This window comes from Pelodiscus sinensis, chromosome 14, assembly GCF_049634645.1.
Source record: "Pelodiscus sinensis isolate JC-2024 chromosome 14, ASM4963464v1, whole genome shotgun sequence".
In the NCBI taxonomy this organism is placed as follows: domain Eukaryota; kingdom Metazoa; phylum Chordata; order Testudines; family Trionychidae; genus Pelodiscus; species Pelodiscus sinensis.
Genome location: NC_134724.1, coordinates 11,746,809 through 11,771,505, shown reverse-complemented (window position 1 = coordinate 11,771,505; position 24,697 = coordinate 11,746,809). Strand labels below are relative to the sequence as shown.

Here is a 24,697-nt window from a genome sequence, read left to right as displayed (position 1 = left end):
GAAGGTTGTTAGTGGTGTGTCAGTTGAAGCCTAGATGTTGCCTTGAGTCATCTCTGTTCACGCCACCGTGACTGATGTGTGGTAGTCCTTGGGGTTCTGTTTCTCAGTTGATACCAACTGGCTGCCCAAGAACTTGCTGAAAGTTTTAGATACTCTCACCAGAGCTATCCCTTCTGGTTGATGTGGCTGAAGTACTCTTCTCTCTTCCCCCCCCCCCCCCCCCCCCCCCGTGAAGTGTCCGAAGGAAGCCTTTTAGAATGAATTGATTATTTAAACAGGAATAAGTCATTAGGGTCAGATTTGTATTTACCCAACAATTCTTAAGGAACTCAAATATGAAATTGCAGAACCAATCTATTGTTAAAACCTCTAGACCAGATGACTGGAAGCTAGCTAGTACAATGCCAGTTTTTAATAAGGTCCTTCACCAAAGGCTCTTAAAGAAATTAAGAGATTGTGAGATAAAACAGAAGGTCCTGACATGGATCATTAAGGTTAAAAGATAGGAAGCAAATGAAAAGACAGGGATTGATCATTCCAGCTGCCCCAGTCTATACACGATCCCTGAAGCTTTGGTACTGGCCGCTCTCCGGGACAGGATACTGGGCTGCATGGACCACTGGTTTCATCCATTATGTCATTGTTTATGCTCTTAGAGGCAGGCAAATGTGCACAGAAGGTATAATAGTATTGCAAATTTTTTTCTCCTGCAAATGTTACCATGAGTCAAATTGTTGTTCAATATTTAATAAGCTAATCACTTTTCCGGGTTACAGTAACTCCAGTAGTTGTCCAGTTGAATAATTTAATTAATAGTTTGATAACACATTTTGCGTTTGAAAGGGAAGAAGTGGAAATTGCCTACTTCTGGATCTCCCATAATCTTTACCATCATTTGTTACTGTATGGCACTCTTTCTGCTGGTAATTCCCTCCCTTACTAATGCAGCCTGAATTCCTCTTGCTTGTTAGAAAATGGACTGCATGTGTATGGTTGAGACATTGTCATAATCCCCAATTCCTGTTTACTTTTAATAACTGAACTTTCATTCTTTCCACATTCTTTTTAGTCACCCTATGAATTACTGAAGTTGTTTAAAACCAAGAATGCCAAGGAATTGTTGACAACCCCTTTGCAACTATGGATTTGGATAGATCAACTCTCTGGGGATCCCTGAAACAGAAAACCAGGCCTTTGTTACAAAACTTCAACATAAAGAGGACAAGGAAAAGCTCTAGAAAAATGGTGGATGGAAGGCAAAGGCAGTCATTTGACCGACGCCTCAGCTTATCAGTGCCTGACCTACTGGAGAGTGGGTCTGTCGCAGAAGAATCTACTTATACAGATTCCCAGGCCTTGCCCACCTATATCCCCAGCATTCTTTCCAGCTCAATTGTGTCTCTCAAGAGCAGCAGCACTTCTTTGAAATGGACAGGGGAGGACCGGCAATGGAGAGAGCAGGGATCTGTGCGCACAGAGATCAACACAACAGAAACGGAAGTAATACGCGTATCAGAACCCAGGCGCAAATCCAGCATTGACTTCTTTGCATTGCTACAGAGAGCACATCTGAGTGGTGATTTGACAGATGCAATCACTGAGGTAAGGGGCTATTGGATAAGCCAGGGTAAATAACCATGTCAGAATTTTCACTCTGTACTTTATCTTGGTTATGAAGTGATGGAGATAATTTAAACTGGCCTAAAAATAGTTTTTAAACCTATTGCAGATTTTCCTTTTCATAAATGCCACATTAGAACATTGTTCTATAATCTGGCCTTGGCAAGTATATGATAGTTGTAAAGGCAAATTTTTGAAGGTTCTCAAAAGAACTATCCCCCCCCCCCCCCCCCCCCGATTCAAAAAACACTTGAAGGCTTTTGACGGTTTAAGTGTGCTGCTCTCTAAAACACGTGGTGTAGCACTTTCTTTGTAATCTATTGATTACATCATAAAGTAGAGACCCACCCAAAGCAGATGGATTAATAGAGGGGGAAGGGAGAATGGCCTGAAATGTGAACTAACTGGAATAACTTGATGGAGTACAGTGAACTTGTTGGGTCCTGCTTAGGAATATCATTCATGTTTTCACTACAGGATCATCATTGTGGAAAATGCACAGACAAAAGGGTTTTCTAACACTACCACCGAGTGTGCTGCTATAAGATCTGTAGTGCAAACCTGGCCCAAGTTAGCTCTTAATCTTCTTTGTTCAATTTATGTAGCTTGCCGTTTTGAGTCTATCTCTAAGGCATGTTTCTAATTCTGTCATCATTCCTGTAGCCCTTCTCTGAACTCTCTCCACTGGCAGAGACCTACCAGTTTCAACAAAGATTTTGTTAGTGCGTCATGACTGATCAACCCTCGCATTCCATAGCCTGGTGGTTAGGATCCTAGAGTGGTACCAGGCAGACTCAGGTTCATGTCCCTGCTCTGAGTGATCTGGGATGAAGAACTTGGTTCTCTATCAGCCAGAAGAGGGACTTGAATCTGTGTCTCTCAGATACTTTTTTTTTTTTTTTTTTTTTTTTTTGGCTTATTTGCCATGGCATGAAACAATTCTCGGCTCCCCTTTTCTAACACTAACATTTCCTTGTTACATCTTCATTACAGCATTGGTCCAGAGCCTGCCCCCCACAATGGGGTTCTCTTGCACTGCCCTGAGAGTACAAACTGGTTGCAAAGCTGACCTAACTGGGCAGCTGAAGACTCTTGCAGCTCTTATCTCTGCAACATCACCTCTCAGGCCCTGAATCATGAAGGGCACCTTGCGGGAGAGTAGCTGACTTTTGGCTGATCCTCAGCTGGTGTAGTGACTCATTGGGAGCACAGTACCAGCCAGTCTAACTTAAGCAGCCATAAGTTATGTAGAGGGCCAAACTAACTCCTCTTCACTTGCCTGATGTCTCCATGGGTCATAAAATTGTATAGAGCCACCTCCTCTCACTTTCCAGTCCTCCTCCAGACACCATTTCCCTGGGCCCAAGAACTGGAGCCTGGAAGTCTCTAACCTGGTCACTTAACCTAAGATGCTGCTTCTGATTAGGGATGTGAAAATGCACTAAAGTAGATTAGGGAGACTCAAACAAGCTGATGCAAACAGTATAAAACACACCTCTGTGAATCTCCCGCACCCACATCTGCTGTAAGCCTAGGGGGTTTATCTGTAGAAAAAGCTATTCCTTCTGCCATCCTATTGCACCTAGAGTGAATCTGGTCTACTGCTTTAGCCTTGGCAGTGATCTAGTCTAGTTACAGGCTTAGCCTAGGATGCGGTTTAATCTGCATGCTTGCAGTTAAAAAATCACTGTTGCTAACACTGCGGCAACTCCTTGGTGCTGTTCCCAAGCCATTGCCAGGGTGCTAAATGTTCTGCAGCCACAGAATCCAACCCCAGCCACAGAAGTGTGCTCCAGAATTTAAGCTTTCAATTTAAAACAAACGTCCCACATGATTGCAGAGAGCAGTTTCCAAGAGCGAGACCAGTGCTCAACCAGTGTAGTGCTCCTGAAATCTGCCCATGAAACAATACAGGCACTCCTCGAGTTACAAACCTCCGACTTAGGAACATCTGCACATACAAACCAAAGCTCACCTACAGACTCAGGGGAGCAGGCAAGAGGCATGCGTGGTTGTGAGCAACACAAGTGCTGGCTGAGGGACTCTGAGGGAGCAGGGGAGGGAGGCAGTCATGCGGCTGGAGAGAAGCTTTGAAGGGGAAACTGCCGCTTGTCCCTAGCCATGGTCTGCATAGCCTTGCCCTGCTCTTCTGGAGACCTCCAGCCAGTGCTTGTACCACTCACTGTCTCCTGGGGAACGGGCACTGGGTGCAGCCTGTGAGGTAGCGTGGTCAGGGGATGGGGCTGGCTGAAGGAGCCAGCACAGCCCACGGAGGGAGGGTGGTGAGGGGATGCCCTGATGTCACACTCTGTCTCCACCTACCTCTTTGCCCTACGCTAATTAAATCTGCCTTTCCTCAAGCATTCAAGGTTAAAGTTTAAAAAAACTAATTTTATTATTTTTCATTGCAAATATACAGTATTTCAGCTACATTATGGGCTAGCCTGGGAAACCTAACTACCATTTATAACCAGGGTTGGTCCTAACCAATTGGAGGCCCCCAGCGACTGCTGGAGAATATTTGTCAAGCAAAAAAGAAGGGAGGGAGGGGAGGGCCAAAATGTGGTCACGGCCCCTTTAATTGCTGCGTGTCTCGAGCGGGCTACTGCCCAGCTTGCCCACCCTTCAAACTGGCTGGCTGTGTCTAGACGGGCAAGTTTTTCCGCAAAATCATCTGCTTTTGCGGGAAAAACTTGCCAGCTGTCTACACTGGCTGCTCGAATTTCCACAAAAGCACTGACGATCTCATGTAAGATTGTCAGTGCTTTTGCGGAAATACTATGCTGCTCCCGTTCGCGCAAAAGTCTTTTTCCGAAAAACTTCTGTGCAAAAGGGCCAGTGTAGACAGCAGAGAGTTGTTTTCCGCAAAAAGTCCCGATCACGAAAATGGCGATCGGGGCTTTTTTGTGGAAAAGCCCATCTAGATTGGCCATGGACGCTTTTCCGCAAAAAGTGCTTTTGCGGGAAAAGCGTCCATGCCAATCTAGACGTACTTTTCCGAAAATGCTTTAACGGAAAACTTTTCTGTTAAAAGCATTTTCGGAAAATCATGCCAGTGTAGACGTAGCTGCTCTGTTTATAGCATTGCTTTTATGGGAAAATGTGACTTACAAAGTTTTGAAGCACAACTCATTCTCAAGTTGGGGACTTCCTGTAGTTCTGACAGATGTTCTGCCCCATTTATTGTAAATAATTATATAGTTAGCTGTTTCACTGCTGATCATTGTAGCAGAAACATCCAATCCCCCAACCCCAAACAATGACAAAATTGCTGACTTTCCCCTCATATGCAGATGTCCTAATTTAGGGTTGGTCTACATTATTAAATGTTATTTCAGGTGCCCAACTTTCCTAACTTCACTGTAAAATTGTAATGACGTAAGCTGATGTACATGAGGAATATATATTACTGTTATAATTGAATAATCATGCTGTATGTATGTCCAGTCACCTTTTCCGTAACACATCTCCCTACACAACCTGTAGATGCAGTGTAGAGATTACTTGAGGCACAATTCTGCCGCGTAGTATAAATTATTTTAATGTCAAATTATATATAACAACAAATACTGTACTGACCTACTCAGTTCATATTCAGTTCAGAATTTCCTTGTGTGGCTTCCTAATTTATTTGAAGCTTGCCACAGAATTTGCAATCTGCATTGGCAGAGTGCCACAGAAATCTGAGGCCTTTGCCACACAGACACTGCAATGGATTATTGTCTGGTGCTTTGCCTAATGCTAACTAGATAGGACTGGTTTAAAGAATGCAACAGTGTTGCCAGGGGATGTTGTGAAGGCCAAAAATATAACTGGGTTCAAAAAATTAGATAAATTCATGTGGATTAACCCACTATGACAGGGAATACACCACAGCGACTCATCATTGTAGTGCCCTTTCTGAAATTAAACTCTACAAAAAAACGAGGAAGTTAAATTAAAAGGTACAGTGGCAAAAGTGAAATCCCTGTGAGCTGCATAGAAACTTTTTAAATAGTGCCACCGTGGCTAAACCAAAAAAGAAAAAGAAACAGTGAGAGGTAAAAAGACATTCTGTTAAACAATGGGTGTTAAATCCTAGTGAGGAAACTGGAAAGGAGCATAAACACTGGTAAGTGGAGTGTGTATATATGTAACTTAGGAAGACCAAAAAAATTTGAAGAACAGCAAAATAAAATAAGTAGGAAGCCTGCTTAACAACCAGTGTAGTGTGACCACTGGGCAATTGAGATGCTAAAGGACAGTAAGATCATTGTGCAGAAGCTAAATACATTCTTTGCGTCAGTCTTCACAGCTGAGGATGGGAGGGAGATTCCCAGACTCTCTAAGCCATCCTTCTTAGGTGACAAATCTGAGGTTTGTCCCAGATTGAGGTGTCCTTAGAGGAGGTTTTGGAACAAATTGATAAACAGTAATAAATAACCAGGACCAGATGGCATTCACACAAGTTCTAAAGGTACTGAAATGTGAAAGTGCAGAATTAACTGATTTGTAACGTATTCATCAGCTTCTGTACCCAGCGGCGGATTTAGGGCAGGGCGAGCGAGGTGGCTGCCTCGGGCCCCGCGCTTCCCGAGGCCCCACGCATGCGCCTTGGCACCACGGCGCATGCGCTGTGTCAAAGGGGGGGGGGGGCTCGCGAAATTTTGCTGCCCGGGGCCCTGCGGCGCTGGCCTGGGCCCCGCGGCATTCTCATCCGCCCCTGTCTATACCAGATGAGTAGGGGATAGCTAATGTAACTCTAAGCTTTAAAAAGAACTCCAGAGAAGATCCTGACAACTACAAGGCCTGTAAGCCTTTATTCAGTACCTAGCACACTGGTTGACATAAAGAACAAAATTGTCAGACCATAGATGAACCTGCTTTGCTGAGGAAGTGTCAATAAGATTTGTGTAAGCGGAAATCATGCCTCCCCAATCTACTCGACTTCTTTGAGGGGGGTCAACAAGCATGTGTGCACAGGGGCGATCCAGTGGATGATGTGTGCTTAGATTGTCAAAGACTTTCTGATAAAGTCCCTCTCTAAAAGCGCTTCAGCAAAGAAGGCTCTTGTGGAATAATAGGCATGGTCCTCTTATAGATTGGTTATAAGATAGGAGACAGTAGGAATAAATGGTCAGTTTTCAGAATGGAGAGAAGTAACTAGTATTGTCCCAGACAGGTCTGTACTGGGATCATTACTTTTGAATGTTTTCATAAATGATCTCGAAAATGGGTTAACAGTGAGGTGGCAAAATTTGCAGACGATACAGAACTACGCAATAAGTTAAGTCCCAAGCAGACTGTGAAGGGCTTTAAAAGGATCTCACAAAACTGGGTGACTGAGCAACAAAATAGCAAATGAAATTTCATGTTGATAAATGCTAAGTAATACACACTGGAAAACATAATTCCAACTATATATTTGCTCGACAAATAATGCAATCTACTTGCCCGTGGCGAGTAGATTGCAACCCGGAAGAGCCGGGTTCGGGCGATCTGCGTGGTTCAGTGAGCCGTGTGTGTGTGTGTGTGTGTGTGTGTGTGTGTGTAATTTTTATTTTTATTTATATATAATTAATTTTAAAAAAATGATTGAAATTTTCTGTTACCACTCAAAGAAATCTTGGAGGAGTTGTCAATAGTTCTCTGAAACCATCCACTCAATGAACAGTGGAAGTCAGAATAGCAAACAGAATGTTGGTGGTCATTAAGAAAGGGATAGAAAATAAAACCAAAAATATCACATTTCCTTTGTTTAAATCCATAGTAAGACCACTTCTTGACTGTGTGCAAATGTGGTTGTCTCATCTCGGAGATATACTGGAACTAGAAAATATTCAGAAAAGGACAGAAAAAATGTTGGGGTCGGGAACGGTTGCCATATGAGGAGAGAAGGGGCTTTTCTTCTTGTAAAAGCTAACTAAGGGGTGATGTGATTTTTATAAACCTCTATTATGACTGCTGTGGGCAAAGTAGATTAGGAAGTGTTATTTACTCATAAGAACTAGGGGTCACTAAATACAATTCTTTTGTTTGTTTTAAACCTGCTGCTTATTAAAGTATTTTCCCCCTCCCCCCACACGATGTACAGTCATCTTGTAGAACTCCATGCTAGACATTGTGAAAGCCATCAATGGACCTATCCTCCAGGAATTTATGTAGTTCTTCTTAGAATCCTGTTACAGTTTGGACAGGGATGGTGTTCCTAGCCTCTGTTTGTCAGGAGCTGGGAATGGGTGATGGGGTGGATCACTTTATGATTACTTATCTGTTCTGATCATTCTCTCTGGGGCATCTGTCATTAACCACTGTCAGAAGACAGAATACTGGGCTAGATGAACCTTTGGCTTATCTAATATGGCCTTTCTTATACTCATCTGTTTCTATTAGTAGGCCTCTTCAAAATGCACCATGAATTTGGGTGAATTTCACAATCCTAGGATTTAAAAAAAAATAGTAAATTTCACGATTTCAGATATTTAAATCTGAAATTTCTTGTTGGTGCAACTATAGGGATCCTCATCCAAAAGGGGGTGAGGATGGGCCACAAGATTAGTGTGTGTGGGGGGGGAAGGGGTCAGAGTATAGCAAACCTTACTTCTGTGCAGCTGATGGTGGCAGCACTGCCTTCTGAGCTGGGCAGCCAGAGAGTGGCAGCTGCTGGTTGGGAACCCTGCTTGGAAGGCAGCACCACTGTGAACAGCAGTGCAGAAGTACAGATGGTTTTGTTACCCTTACTTATGTGCTGCTTCTGTGTCCCACTGATTGCCTTCATTCCACCAAGTTTCTGTCAACAAGTCATGCCAAACTAATCTGATAGCTTTCTTTGATAAGATAACAAGCCTTGTGGATAAGGGAGAAGCGGTGGATGTCCTATACCTAGACTTTAGTAAGGCATTTGATACGGTCTCGCATGATATTCTTATTGATAAACTAGGCAAATATAACTTAGATAGGGCCACGATAAGGTGGGTGCATAATTGGCTGGATAACCGTAGTCAGAGAGTTGTTAACGGTGCTAAATCCTGCTGGAAAGGGATAAGAAGTGGAGTTCCTCAAGGGTCTGTTTTGGGACCCGTACTGTTCAATATCTTCATCAATGATGTAGATATTGGGATAGAGAGTACGCTTATTAAGTTTGCAGATGATGCCAAACTGGGTGGGGTTGCGACTTCTTTGGAGGATAGGGACATAATTCAAAATGACCTAAGCAAGTTAGAGAAATGGTCAGAGGTAAACAGAATGAGGTTTAATAAAGAGAAATGCAAAGTGCTCCACTTAGGAAGGAACAATCAGTTCCATACATACAAGATGGGAAGCGACTGTCTAGGAAGGAGCATGGCGGAAAGGGATCTAGGGGTCATAGTGGACCACAAGTTGAATATGAGTCAACAGTGTGACGCTGTTGCAAAAAAAGCAAATATGATTCTAGGTTGTATCAACAGGTGTGTTGTAAGCAAAACTCGTGAAGTCATTCTGCCGCTCTACTCTGCACTAGTTAGGCCTCAGCTGGAGTACTGTGTCCAGTTCTGGGCGCCACATTTCAAGAAAGATGTGGAGAAATTGGAAAGGGTACAGAGAAGAGCAACAAGAATGATTAAAGGTCTAGAGAACATGACCTATGAAGCCAGGCTTCATGAACTGGGCTTGTTTAGTTTGGAAAAAAGAAGATTAAGGGGGGACATGATAGCGGTTTTCAAATATCTAAAAGGGTGTCACAAGGAGGAAGGAGAAAATTTGTTCCTCTTGGTTTCTGAGGACAGGACAAGGAGTAATGGGCTTAAAGTGCAGCAGGGGAGGTTTAGATTGGACATTAGGAAAAAATTCCTAACTGTCAGGGTGGTCAAATATTGGAATAAATTGCCAAGGGAGGTGGTGGAATCTCCCTCTCTGGAGATATTTAAGAACAGGTTAGATAGACATCTGTCAGAGATGGTGTAGACGGAGCTTGGTCCTGCCTTGAGGGCGGGGGGCTGGACTCGATGACCTCTTGAGGTCCCTTCCAGTCCTATTATTCTATGATTCTGTGATTCTATGTCTATTATATCAATATTCTCCTTTAATACGAGGCACTCTAGCTCACCTATCTTATTCTTTAGACTTCTATCGTGTATAAGCACTTAAATTTATCACTATTTATCTGTCTGCCATTTCCTGATGTATTAGACTCTTTTTTTTTTTTTTTCCATTTGATTCTCATCTGATCTGATCCATGCTTTATCATCTTCCATCTTCTTCTCCTGACTAGATCATAGTGGAGTGCCTATTAATAGACATTCTCTAAGAGATGTCTGTCTGATCCATATGCTCCTCCGCACCAGTCGGCTTTCCTCTAGCCAGCAAAACTACTCTAACGTAGGCTAAAACTTCTCTATGACCTTTTTAGTGTTAAGTGCCAGCAGTCTGGTTTCATTTTGGTTTAGGTGGAGCCCATCCTTCCTGTATAGTCTCCTCCTATCCCAAAAGTTTCCCCAGTTCCTAATAAATCTATACCCATCCTTTCTACACAGTCTCCTCATCCACTGTTTTATATTCTGGCTTGTGTGAATGACCAAGAATTAGCTACTAGAAGACTTACCCAGTGTTGCACGGGTCCTTAACTCAAATAAGTCTTGTTTTTTCTTTATTGAAATCCTTGTTCTGGGGTGGGATAAGGGATGAAGGGTTCAGTATGCAGGCTTCCCTGGAGAGAGAGGACAACTCCAGCCCTCTCTCACCACAGCAGCTTGGGGCAGGTGAGAAGCGCCTTTCCATGGCCACTGTAGCAGACCTAGCCAACGGAGTAGTGCATGTCAGCTGGCTGGGGGACTGACAGACAGAAACACAAACAAACTCTCTGAAATACATAGTAGGTAACGGTACCCTTCTTAACCCCCGCCCCCTGCTGAATAAGTGGGGTAATAGCTGTCTCGGTCCCCATCTCTGTTCTCTTTCTGCTACCCCACACCTCCACTGTGGTCATTCTACAGTATAACTGTCCCTTCTGTCAGATTCCTCTCTTTCCATTTTATGAGAAATAATCAAATTCCAGGTGCATCTTATTGTCCTGGCATAAGCAAATCCTCACATTGCTTTAAGTTATGATAAGAAGCTTAATATCAAATTTAGTGGTCTTAACTCTTACCATTTAGGAGGAGTTCTTGAACAAATGGACTCAGTTAGATAGTCAGACACATTTCTAAAATATATAGTAAGATGTGAATTATATTGATTTTACAATTGAAGTATAGGCAGTCCAATTCTGCAAACCTAATTTGGCAAAATTATCCTTAATTCATTCTGACCCTGAGCACCTGACTTAACACTTCTTTATATGTAAATGAAAAGTCCATTTTGACCAAAGGCAAAATGTGTTGTCTCAATTTATTTGCAAAAACTAATTTTGCTGCATTTCTTGTTATATGAAACCAAAGAGTCAACGCCACATTTTTAGGAATACATATTCAAGAGTCTCAGTGAAATTAGATTTACTGAATAATAGGACTCTCTAGAAATCTAATGATAACTAGTTTTAATATCTGATAGCTAGAAATTTGTTTCAGAAATAGGATGCAAAATGTACAAAAAGATAACTAGTTTTAATATCTGATAGCTAGAAATTTGTTTCAGAAATAGGATGCAAAATGTACAAAAAAATTAAAGATTGAACTAATAATTTGGGTGTAGGTAGCTTGGTTTGCAGGTAACAAGAGACAAACATTTTTCATTTCACTTTTCTGCAGTGTTCTTCCATCTTTTGTTTTATGCAATTTAAAACAAAGCTGTAGAGCAAGACTACTACCAATACAGCTGAAGGCGCCTGAAGGAAATTCCTTTGAAATATCAGACTCCTAAAGATACTCTGTTTAATGCAACACAATTGAAATATTATGCACCCCAGTTAAGAAATTCAAAGTTAAGATTCCCCAAGTAGCTGTAACTCAGTCCTTTCGTGCAGGGAGTCTCTTCTATTGCATTATCGGATGATCGTGTTGCTGACTTTAAATGTGTTTGCAGTGTGGCCAAGGTGGGGTTACTGTGGGAACTTTAAGTTGACGTTTCCTGCCTGTCCGACAGATAAAATGTCAGTTGTAACGTTGCATTAATGTAGTTTGTAAAACATTTCTATTTTGAAAATTAAAAAGCAAGTGATAGTTTTGAGGTATAAATACTTTTGCAATTATTCATTGTATCTTTCAGTCATATAGACATTGATGTAGGGTAGCGGCTAGTCTTTTTATGTTTGTACAGTGCTTAAAACAACAGGGCCCTGATTGTATCTTTAAGCGCCATCAATATACAAATAAATAATGGTGATAGCACTTGACAATTGGGGGGAGGGGGAGAGGGAGAGGGAGAGGGTGTGTGTGTGTTAGTGAGTTAGTTCTGGGCCATGTGTGGAGTGTGAGACTAAGTCTACACTGGTACTTTACTGTGGTGCAACTTTCTGACCCGTGAGTATGAAAAAAACATCCCTCCTCCCCTGAGCGCAGCAAGCTACAGTTCTGTAAAACTACAGTGTAACCAGGTTCCCAGTTCTGTTAGCTACTGCACTGGTAGAGGTGGTTTACATAGGGTACTGAGAGTGCTCTCTCCCAGCATTCATGTTGTGCTCTTGCCACTTCTCCCCAAACCCATGCCACCTTTCTAGAGTCTTTTCTAGCTAGAGCCTTTCCCAGCCACTAGTCTTTCCTTGCAGTGGGGAAAGGCTGGGGCAGCTGCGCACTCATGGAGTTTTCCCCCACTGCTGGGGAGCTGCTGGAGCCTTTCCACTATGCTTAGCCCCTGCCAGAGACTTGGCCTGCTCCCAGAGCCTGGAAAAGATTTTGGCAGGCAGAGGGCCACTATGCTGCTATAAACTGCACTGTAGATGGGTGAGGCTCTGTTTGAGTGCTTAGTGAGCTGTGCAAGGTGCTGTTTACACACTGCACATCCCCAGGAAATAAGTGCCTTGCACGTTGTCTTCTAACTTGTGCCATGTACATAACCATAAAACACCTGTGGATGCAAACTAAAATTTGGAGAAGTTGTAATTTGGCAGAAGTTGAACAAAGGCCTTCCTCCATTGCCATATCTTTCCCCATAGGCACAGAAGGGCCAGGTAACATTTTATTCAATAATTATAGAAAATGGCATAGGGCACATTTTTTGTCCCTCTCCATCCAAACTGTCTTGTTCAGTCTGTTTTTCACTTAGTAGAACATGCTTCCCTCGTGAAGAGTTATAAACATCATATGCCAAGTTTGAGTTATTGAATTATTTGAGTTTTCTAAGATTGTACAGTAGACTTCTGATAATCCGGAACCTATGGGACTTAGGTGGTGCCGGATTATCAGATGTGCCAGACTATCAGGAGGTGCTATAAGCAGGTTTTTATATATATATACACACACACACACACTGTATACATTATATACTGTATATAAAGTGGTGTTAACCCTTTTTATTGTACATACTGTAATGTTTTAGTTTTTTTAAAGCCTCTTACCCTTTTTCGCTCAGTTCAGCTGCTGCCGCTGTTACCTTGTGACTTTTTTTTTTTTTTTTTTTTTTCTGAAGCTCATTCACTAGGCTTTTGCCATTTTGATGCTGGACTATCAGGAGTTCCGGGCTATTGGATGCCGGACTATTGGAGTTTTACAGTAGTCTGATTTTTTTGTACCTCTCTCCCCAAGCTGAGATTTCAGAACTAAAATAGTCATATTATAAGGATTCCTCATTGGAAATAAAACCTATGCCCTTGGATTGAGAAAGTGAATTAGAAATTTCACCTCGCTCTTATTCTGATATGCTCCCGCTCTTTTTTTTTTTTTTTTAAAAGCACCTGAGTTAAGATTGTGACAAATGTCTCACTATCTACAAGTACAGCATCACGAGGACTGTTGGAATGCAAAGTGGTAATCTAATTCCAATAGCTGGAAGAACTAGAAGGCTCTTCTTTTTTGTGTGGACCTGCCATCAGAGAATGAAGATAGCAATATTTCAAGATAATCTGTTCGCTTTATGATTGATGCCTGATCTACACACCGTGCCAATACAAGTGTATGGATTAGGGGTGGTGTGTGTGTGTGTGTGTGTGTGGGGCTTTTTTTTAAACCAATTATAGTTACTCCGATACAGCCACTAGTGTGGATACAGTTATACCAGTGTAAAGATGTCTTGTATTAGTGTAGCTCATACCTGTTTCTACTTGGGAACAGAGGGGCCAGTGGACTTACCAGGCCCCTGGAGAAGGCGCAGGGGGCAGTTCCATGCCCCAGAAGGGGAGGAAGGTGTCAGGCAGAAAGGACAGGCCCTTTGTGCAGAAGGGGGAGGGGCTATGGATAGCTTATTGCCCCTGCCATCTCTCGTTGAAAAGGCAGAGAACTGTAGAGGTTCAAGGGTGTCTCTTTCATACATTTTGCATAGAATATGAAGAACTGAGAATATTTGTTGTGGTAAGTGAAGGAGATCCTAGTATTTCTTTTGCTTATTTGATGACCTTTTTTTAAATTTTGTTTTTTAACAGCATCCATGTGGAGGGCTAGATCTGGACTCTTCAATGTCCTCTCAACTTTTTGATGAACAAATTGTAAGTTTATGTGTTTCAGAATGTTTGAGTCTTGAGCAGACTCTCTGGGCAAATGGGGATTAGTTAGATCTCAGCTTCTTACAGAGAAAGGTAGAGCCCTGCATTCAGGCCAGCTGATGGGTTGGGGGGAGGATGGGAGAGGACCCAGACATTCAACTTACCAGCCACCCTTGCCGCATTGCTGCCCTACACAGCTCCGAGGGCTGGAGTTGGGTGGGGGAGATCAAGCCATGGTCCGTGCAATGGGAGCACGGAGCCTGGCTGCCTCCCACCTTACTCTAGGGCCCATGATGGCTGTCGGCCCCGCCGCCTGTACAGATATAAAATGAGTATCCACATCCGCATTTTCATTTGCGAAATGACCTGTGGATACAAAGCAGAGATCTGCAGATTTGCAGGCTTCTACATACAAAATGTGTATCCGCATCCACATCTGTCTCTGCAAAAATGAGCTGTGAATATAAAGTGGATTTGCAGGGCTTTTGTCAGAGTATACTGTACAGCTGAACCTTCAACTTCCTTAAAATATTTTGGTTTAGTTTTGGGGGTGGGGATGGGGGCAAGTGGCGTGAGACAATAACACATGAAAAGAGCCAAGAAAGTAATACCATTTTCAAATGAGATCACATGAATGCTGCCACATTTTTCAAATACTGCTCAAAAGAAAAGGCAGGCTACACAAGAGCTTTCCAATTGCATTGCACATAGAAAATCTGATACTAACAAATTGCTTAATTTTGAGGAACATGCTGCCAAAAGCACTAGGGTAAATATTCAACTACTTGGAAGATAGAGGGAAATCTTGGGGTGGATTTTGGGATAGCAGGATACTATGTGAATATGGATTTAGAGCCATTTTAGTATTTTATATGGGCTTAAGATTTAACTATTCAATTAATCTTTTATCATCCTCTAGGTCCATGGTGTCCAACCAGTTCTGAAGTAATAGCCTCTATTGTGGCTACTTCTGTAGCGAACAAGCTATGCTCAACTGGCTAAATAGCTACATGTGGCTAGTGTTTAGCGTGTTGGACACCATGTCTCTAGGCAATACGATCTCCAGACAATCTAAAGTAAATTGAGTTATGACACATGCGGGCCATCTTAAAAAGGTAACACACACACACACACACACACACACACACACACACACACACACACACGCATGCTGAATGGGCAAAAATTGTATATCCAAATTTCAGATTAAAAACTTTTTTTTTTTTAACCATTAACATGATAAACTCCCATTATTTTCCTTTCTCTTTGTGAGAGTCAGGGTTTGGCTGTGGCAAATCAATGGGATGTGCCTGGAATCTGACTGTTTCTCAACAAACGGAAAGGAAGGGCTGTGACAGAGGGACAATTATACTCCAGAATGACCATAGGGGCACAGTGAGCAAGGAAACCCCCAACAGCCTCCAATAGTCCCAGGCCAGCCCCGGGGAGCCACGTCACTGGCAGGCCTGGCTGTGTGGCTCCCACTACCCCATGCCGGCCTCAGGAAGGCACACTGTAGGTGGGCTGGGTAGCATGGCCCCTGCCTGACCCTGGGGAGCAGCTGGTGGCTGTCCCTACCCCCTGTCCTGAATCCCCGTCGTCTAGCCTAACTTTTGCACCCCCAGCTTTGAAGGACCTGAGCAGTGCTGGGTAAATCTTCTAGTAATGATATCAATCAGACATCCTTTTGGAGAATATACAGCCAGAGTGGTGATAGTTAATAGTGTGGCAACATGTAGGGTTCCCATCCAAGATTATCTACATGCTGCACTAACACATAGAGACTGAAATATTAGATATCTTTATGAAAGGTTTCCAGAGAAATGTTATCTATCAGGAATCAACATTTTTGCTGAAGGTGAATGTAGAAAGTAAAAGAAAGTTGCAGTAAAAAAATTTTATGTTACTCTTGCAAATGTTAATAGAAATCATCAGTGTGCAATGCATCTCTATGGTGTTATTTGTCATTCTCACATATAGCCCATCCCTCTGCATTCCCCCACTTCAGGGCTGTAAGAGCTGTCTGGGAGAGGCATGGCCTGGACTAGTCAGTACTGAGAGCTGACTCCTAGCCCTGCCTCTTCCATCTAAGGCCTCGCCCTTTCAGGGGGCCTGGAGCTGAGGTGTCTCTCTGTCTCTCTCTCACACGCGCGCGTGCACACCTTCCCGCCCCCCCCCCCGGACCCTGCAAAATCTGTTGCCAGCCTTACCCCATTACGCATCCATAGGAAGTGGGCGATGTTTTTATTACAGTACTATTATTTGTATTGTGTGTTGGTTATGATTATTGCTAAAGCTGGCTAAAATTTGGGATTTCTAGTTCATAGGAATTTTCAATATTTCCTGCAGACCAGAAATTTCAAAAGAATTTTGCTCTCCAAGCTCGGACACCCGTTTCAAAATGAATTCTGCTCCCAGACCAAGGCAGCTGCTTTCTGAAAAGGGGAAAAACCAAATGGTCTATTGCTGGTATGAAGTGTTGGGTCACAGAGACTGTCACTTGATGAACTGATCATATTGCTGAGCCCTCCTACCTAACCTCCCTCCCCCTCCATCCTACTAATCCAGAAACTCTAGTCTTCCCCAGCAAAGGCACAGAGTTGGGGTAACAGTCTAGGAAGGCTCAGTCACAGAGACTTGACATAGCACTCAAGTGCATGGACCCCAGTGTGATCAAATCTTCAAATAAATCCATCTTACTCTGCATACAATTTTTATGCAAAGTAAGCTCATAAGGTGTTGCCCCCTTTAGTAATGAGAGATGCACAGCTTTTGTTTCCTCTCGGGTATAATTTATTTGCATGGGATTTGATAAGAAACAGAAGTGATTTTTTTTAAATATAAAAAGTTGGATATAAAAGGTTGCCAGTAATAATGGATGACTCAAAATAGACTCAGGAGGTAGCCATGTTGGCTTGTGACTTTGAAAACAACGCGTAGTCCTGTATTACCTTAGACTAACAAATACATATATAGTATCATGATTTTTTGTGGTTAAAACCCATTTCCTCAGATCCTCACAATTTATAGCAGAAAAAGAAGGGAGAGAGGAGGAAAAAAAGTACCTGTCAATTGTTGTGCTGGTACTAATGAGGCTAATTGAGTGGGCTGGAAGTGTCCCATACTTAGCTTTTGATGTCAAGTGGGTGTTGAATGTAAGGATTGCAGGTTTTCTAATGGGCCACCCAGTTCAGGTTTTTGCTCAAGCCATGTCAAATTTGAATAAAAACTTAAACAACCGATAGTCTGGTAGCATTTTAAAGACTAACAAAACATGTAGATGGTATCATGAGCATTCGTGGGCACAGCCAACTTCTTCAGATGACCAGTGATGTTCATTGAATGTTCAGTGAACGTTCACATTACGTTCAATTCCACACTTTCTCTGTAGTTGGCTTTTGAAATTCCTTTGTAGAAGATTAAAGGTTATTAAGCAAAAATAAAACCAAAGATGCCAGTTAAGCTTAATATTCTCAGAAACTAGGTACATGCAATTTTTTATCCTAACTGTAGTTTTAATAATTTTTCTCACAAACTGGGTTACCTGCTAGTTTGTACCTGATCTTCCCCCTGTTCACTCTTAATTGTTTCCAGCTGTCATCTTAGTGATAAGCAGAGGGTATCTTGGTGTCTCGAACTGCTAATTCCCCCTTGTTATCTGGTTTCCTGCCTATAGATTTTGCCAAAGGTGGGAATCTTTTGTTTTTGGTTTCAACCTTCTCCTCCTAAACGTTCCCAGCCCTGCCTCTCCTCGACCCCGAAAAGTACCACTCCATTGGTTCCAGCATCAGGTGATCTGGGAACATGTCTTTGTAGGATCAACCATAGTTCAAGCTTACAGGAAAAATAAGACTATTCACAGATGATTGTTTTAAGTACAGGGCCATTAAGTTCCTTGACTACTGCTAATGGCCTTCACTAGCATATGTACGTCATCTAGATATATAAACAGGTTTATACTTCATATTTTTAACTTCATATATAAGAATATGTGCACACAAATAGAATATATAAATTCACGGGATTACAGGTTACATGCTCCAATTTGCATAAAGCATATTTGAGTTAGGCATATTCATATTAAAAAACAATATCCTAGCTGAGGCACCACATGGAGCCAACTGGCTGAAGGCAGCCTACGTAGCTGTCTGGGTGCTGTGGATCATGGAAACTTGTGCCAGAATTTTATGACTCTTGATCAGGGAGTCTGGAAACCATAAATGCCTGCAGCATTTTTAGGCTTCCAACTGTGCAGCAGAGAGCTTTCAATCCATGGAAGGATAGGGCTGCCTTGGATCTGGAGCATTGTGCATGGCAGAGCTTCTCTGGAGCTGTGGATGCTATGAGCCCCCAAGAAGGTCCTCAGCAAGCTGCTGGAAAACCAGATCAGTTTATATGGGAACTCCTGCCTGTGATCTGATTAGAAGTTAATCAAACTCAAGATGTTTCCATTAGACATTTTGGGTTCACCAAATCAGCGTGTTTCAACAAAGCTCTGTTTTGTTGGAAAATTCCCGACCAGCTCGATTTATTATTGATATGAGGAAAACCAGTAATTTTGACAATTCTTCAAAACAAAGTCTTTGGAAGTCAGTTTTGTGTGTGTTTGCACCTACATAATCAGGATTGCCCCTTGCATAAGGAGAGGAAATGAGGCCTGAGAATTTCTAGTCACTCCAGACATAGAAAGCATGTTTTTGTGTGCATTTTTACATGTGTTGAAACTGACTTTTCTCTTACCACAGGCTCTTGAGGAAGGAAATGACAGTTTAAGCAGCTTACCCAGCTCCTTTACTTACCTACTGACAATACACCTGAAACAAGGCCGAAACCTGGTTATTAGGGACCGCTGTGGTGAGTTTGCCTGTAGATGTATACCTGATAACACTCCTTGTTTTGTTTTTGTACGAACAAACTATGGGTTTGATCCTCCCCTCATTTTGTTTTCAAACCAGTGTAAATCAAGTGTCTTCTCTCTCACTTGGATTCTTCGCAGATGGGCACTGACATTATTTCTGTCTGCCAAACCTGCCAGACAGAATGTGAAGTTTCTTGTCCCATAACCATGTTGGACACCCAAGTGAGGGGTCAGGCAGATACATATTGCTGCTTTTCTCAGGTTTCAAAATTGCATGGTTCACCATGTGACCTTGCAAAGCCAGTGCTTTCCTCCTACTTCTAGCAAAAGACCCAGTTTGATTCTAGTTTACTAGAGGAAACCAAAGGTTGTTTCAAAATCTAGTGAATAGTAGTGAAAGAGAAGACCGCTTTCTGGCTTTCAGGACAGTGTCTTTAAGAGTCTTGTGTGTTTTTATAGGGAGGACGTTAGTAAAGAACTCATAATTTGAGGGTTGCAGTGCAGGGAGGGTTTCACCTAATAAATAGGATGGGATAACGAGCCTTGTGGATAAGGGAGAAGAGGTGGAAATGGTGTACCTAGACTTTAGTAAGGCATTTGATACTGTCTTGCATAAACTAGGCAAATACAACTTAGATGGGGGCTACTATAAGGTGGATTCATAACTGTCTGGATAATTGTTCTCGGAGTAGTTATTAACGGTTCACAAACCTGCTGGAAGGTCATATGTGGGGTTCCACAGAGGTCTGTTTTGGGACTGGTTCTGTTTGATAACTTCATCAACAATTTAGATATTGGCATAGAGAGTACGCTTATTAAGTTTGCAAATGATACGAAGCTGGAGGAGGGGCTGCAAGGCTTTGGAGGATAGGGTCCTAATTCAAAATGATTTGGACTAACTGGGGACATAGTCAGGTAAATAGGAACATTTGCATTTGTCCTTATTAAACTTCATCCTACATGGAGTAATCAGTTTTGCACATACGGAATGGGAAGTGATTGTCTAGGAAAGTACTGTAGAAAGAGATCTAGGGGTCATAGTGGACCACAAGCTAAATATGAGTCAACAGTGTAATACTGGTGCGAAAAAAGCCAGCATGATTCTGGGATGCATTAACAGGAATGTTGTGAGCAAGACACGAGAAGTCATTCTTCTGCTCGACTCTGCACTGATTAGGCCTCAATTGAAGTATCGTGTCAAGTTCTGGGCACCACATTTCAAGAAAGATGTGGAGAAATTGGAGAAGGCCCAGAGAAGAGCAACAAGAATGATTAAAGGTCTAGTGCAAGGGTGGCCAACCCACCGCTCACGAAAAAAAATTGCGGCTCCTATCGGAACTGGGACAAACCTGGAACCACTCAGGTCCGCTGGTCTCGTGACCCAGCCACTGTGAACCGCATGCGTGCTTGCTCACGCCCTGCGCCGTTCTGCTCACGGCTCCCAGCGCACTACTTCATATCCTGCATGTGCAGGCCGGTCGTACTCAGTGTCCCAGCATGCACATGCTAGCAGCCGGCCACTGAGTGCAGGCAGCGGCTGTGCCTCCAGCTCCAGGTGCAGCGGCACCTCTATCCCCGGGACCTGGGCATAAGGTTGAAGGGGGAGAATTGGGTTAGAGCAGGAGGGAGATGCCTGGCTCTGAAGAAGGGAAGGAAGGGGAGTGGCATCGGTGGTGGTGGTGGTGCGCATGGTGTCCTGGCCAGCATACGCTCAAAGCTGGTCGCTCAGCGCACACATCCAGTGCCTGGGGATCGGTGGCAGCGGCTCTGCTCCAGGACCCAGGCATAGGGTTGAGAGGAGGGGGATTGGGTTACAGCAGGGAAGGGAGGTGTCGGGCTCTGGGGAAGGGGAGGAGAGTTGGATTGGGTGGGGGGAGGGGTGCACATGTTGTCCAGGCATCCCGACCAGCACATGCTCAAATCTGGCCAATCAGAGCACGCGCCCTAGCGCCTGGAGAGAGGTGCGTGGCAGTAGCAGCGGCACTCACTCTGGGACCCGGGCATAAGGTTGTGGGGAGGGGGCTTAGGTTAGAGTGGGTGGGGGTGGCTCGAGGGGAGAGGAGGGGGATTGGGTTAGAGCAGGCAGGGGGCCCTGGCTCTCGGGGGAGGGGATGGAATAGGGATTGGTTTGGAGTGGGGGAAAGGGAAGGGGGTAGGAATCCAAGTACTGCATGCCAGCTCCAACTTCTCAGGAAGTATGTGGCTGTTGTGGGGAGCAGAGGAAGAGCACGTACTTCCTGAGTAGTTGGAGCTGGCATGCAGTCCCGGGACTCCTGCAAGGAGGCAGGCAGGCGGGGGGGGGGGGGGGGAGGATTTCCCTAGACCCCGTATCCCCAGGTACCGTCCGAGCTGTCCGTCCCGTCCCCTCCCCTCCACCCCAGCACCCTGCCACCCGCCCCAGTACTCTGTCCTCTGCCCGCACCAGCACATTTGGGGCCACATTAGTGAGGCTTGGGATTTTTTGGAGGGGTTGATTTTTTTTGCATCTCACTTGTGTAGCCCTGACGGACTTTTTTCTGTGGGTCAGTGATCCCTGACTCAAAACAGGTGCCCCACCCCTCTCATAAATAAAGAGTGCTGAAACATATTGTGTTTACACATTTTATTTAAAAATGAAGCCTGGCCAACAAGCCCCCAATTGGGGCCAAGCCCCCATCTGGCCACAGCATCATAACACTCCTGCACTCCCCCAGATCCCAAACATGAGCCTGTCATACACTGGAACCCCCTGTCCTGAGCCTCTCACATCCCCAAAACTCCTGCACCCCCACATTCCCAGTCTTCTGTCACAACACTCCTGTGCCATCCACACACTGTAAATCTGTGTCCTTAGCCTATCCTACTCCCAGCCTCCCTGCCCTGAACCCCCCCATACACCCAAGCCCAAACTCTTGCACCCTCACAGACACAAGCCTGCAGCTTGCTCAGCACCCCAACCCTCCACCTGACCACAACACTGTCCAGCCTAGAGCCCCCTCCCTGAGATGGAGTACCGGCACCTGTATCCCCCCGGCATGGCTGGGTTTTTTTTGTCAACTTTCCGCCCTGGTACGTGGCTCTTCACACTCTGTCCACCGCTATTTTGGCTCTTCAGCGCTAACAGGTTGGCCACCCCTGGTCTAGAGAACATGACCAATGAAGGAAGACTGAAAGACTTGGGCTTGTTTAGTTTGGAAAGGAGAAGACAGAGAGGGGACATGATAGCAGTTTTCAGCTATCTAAAATGGTGTCACGAGGAGGGAGAAAAATTGTTCTCCTTGGCCTCTGAGGATAGGACAAGAAGCAATGAGCTTAAACCACAGCAAGGGAGGTTTAAGTTGGACATTGGGAAAAACTTCCTAACTGTCAGGGTGGGATAAGTTGCCTAGGAAGGTTGTGGAATCACCATCTCTGGAGATATTTAAGAGCAGGTTAGATAGACGTCTATCGGGGATGGTCTAAATGGTACTGGGTCATGCTATGAGGGCAGGGGACTGGACTCGACCTCTTGAGGTCCCTTCCAGTTCTAGTGTTCTGTGATTCTATGATTATTATAAGGTCTGGGGCCAATATTTTATGGCTTGGTGAAAGGAAAGACATTAAGGGGATGAGTTATTAATGTCCCACTGATTCAAATATTATAGAAAGTGTTTGGCATTTGGATCTTTGCTAGCTTGCAAGAGTTGCACATAGTCCTTGATTTAAAGGAAATGCTCCTACATACAGAGCTTAGACATGGATCTCATTGCCTTTCCAGAAACACAATTATTAGAGTTAAATTATAACTTTTTGTCCATGCAGGAACCTCTGAATATGTAAAAGGATAAACATTTTTTTCTCTTGAAATGGACACACAGTACACACGAATAACAGGAAATCCTAGACCAATTTTACAGATTTATTCATTTTCTTATAGTGGGCCCTGGCTTGTTATGGACTCTTTTCTGAAAATTAGGTTCATTATTTTTTCTACAGTATATTTTACAGTGCTAGCCAGAGGGTAAGCTCCTTGTCTGTTACCTATCTTGGCCAGCTCCTAGCACTCTGAAGACATTAGTGAATAGATGTTATGTTTCTAAATCCGTTACTTTTTAAACAGAAGTGCAGCATGTTGCAGGCTCACTAGAAGCTGTATGTGCCAAGTCGTACTACTAGAGGGCTCTGTGGAAAGGATGCTACATGCTACAACAAGCAACTCAGGCAGAGGAATGTTTCCTGAGAAGAAAGTGAGCATTCTCTCTCACACATTTGGCTCGCTGTGTCTTACAGTGGGCCTACACTAACAGATAAAGTTCAACTAAGATGCGCAACTTGAGCGACATGAGTAGCATAGCTCGAATAGACATAACTTAGTTTGAATTTCCATGGCGTCCACTACGGGAGGTTGATGGGAGAACTTTTCTGTTGACTTCTTACTCCTTGTGACTTGATGGAGAATTGGAGTTGATGGGAGTGTGTTCAGTGGTCTGTTTAGTGGGTCCTTGCTAGACCAGCTAAATCCAACCTTGAGAGATTTATCTCCGCAGTGTCGATCTCCTGGTAAGTGGAGACAAGGCTTGAATGAGACACTGAACAGGTCAACTCAGTGTAACATGGCCACACAAAGACTATCCAGGGGAAGATGGATTTTGTTGGCTTCCTGTCCCATGGCATACCAAGAGGAAGTTCATGGGGAGATGTACAATTCACTAAAATCCCTCTTATATTTGCGTACAGAGAAGTATAAAACTTGGGTTTCTCTGTCTTTCCTTCTGTCTTCCCACTGTTATGGTATTTATACACAAACTCTTGACTCTGAAAGCCCAGTTATGCTCAGACTTTTGCCATTGTGGTATTTTTTTTGACTCATGGTTTTTTTTTTTTTTTTTTTTTTAAATGAGAATCTTAGCTGGGCTTCTCTGTAGCCGTGAGTATTGGGATAAAAGAAGATCTTTTCAAAGTATTCTTAAAGGTGGAAAGTCTTGGGGTCATCCAACCCCCCCAGCAATAGGAGAATTTAACAGGCAAAGGCATGATGCCTGCCCTTTACCCATTGAGAGTCTTATTGTGGATCTGTCAGCCCATTAAGTCTTGGAAGGGCACTGGGTTATTGGGAGTCACGAAGAGGAAGTTCCTGAAATAGCTATCAGTCTATTCTAAGATCCTGGAGGAGCTCTAGTATCTGATAAGGATCCAGTATGTGTCATGGTGCATTTTATGATGTGTTCCCAATGGCCTTTCTTACCTAGAAGGTACAGTAATTACTTGTTTAACATGTGCCCACTTAACGCGTTTTTGCAATAGCACGATTTTTTTTAGGGTACATTTTTTGAATAACACGACCGTCCTTGAAATAACATGAAAACAATCAAGTGGCAGACTACTTTGCATAGCGGTATAAGTTGGTGAAAACAGTGGTAATTCGCATGAGCGGATGAACACACGTGATCACAGTGCTCCTCTGCTCACTCACGTGTTTATCTTTGTGTGTTAACAAACCGTGGCGATTTGTTGCTAGATATCTAATTTTGGTGTTGGAGTCCCAACACCAACAAATTGACTTTGCCACTACCACCTGAAACGCAAGTACCACCTTTTCCATTATTTTTAATGGGAAAATTGACCCCGCATAGCATGTTTTTGCTTAGCACGAACATTTTCAGAAACACATCTATTGTGTTAAGTGAGGAATTACTGGTTGCACTGTCTTGTGCTGTAAATACATGCTTCTG

The 24,697-nt window shown here is 43.6% G+C and overlaps 1 protein-coding gene across 10 annotated transcripts in view; it reads left to right on the top strand.

Annotated features, from left to right (window-relative positions):
• Positions 1-24,697, top strand: part of MCTP2 (multiple C2 and transmembrane domain containing 2) — a 182,641-nt gene that overhangs the window by 24,195 nt on the left and 133,749 nt on the right. For 9 of the 10 annotated variants that reach the window (XM_025186568.2, XM_014575410.3, XM_075896995.1 and 6 more), the window contains 3 exons: positions 1,070-1,602; positions 14,090-14,152; positions 18,895-19,003. In XM_025186568.2, the coding sequence (XP_025042353.2) occupies positions 1,141-1,602; positions 14,090-14,152; positions 18,895-19,003 (634 nt within the window). In that variant the 5' untranslated portion in view covers positions 1,070-1,140. The remainder of the gene's footprint in view (positions 1-1,069; positions 1,603-14,089; positions 14,153-18,894; positions 19,004-24,697) is intronic. The other variant, XM_014575411.3, reaches the window with a different exon arrangement.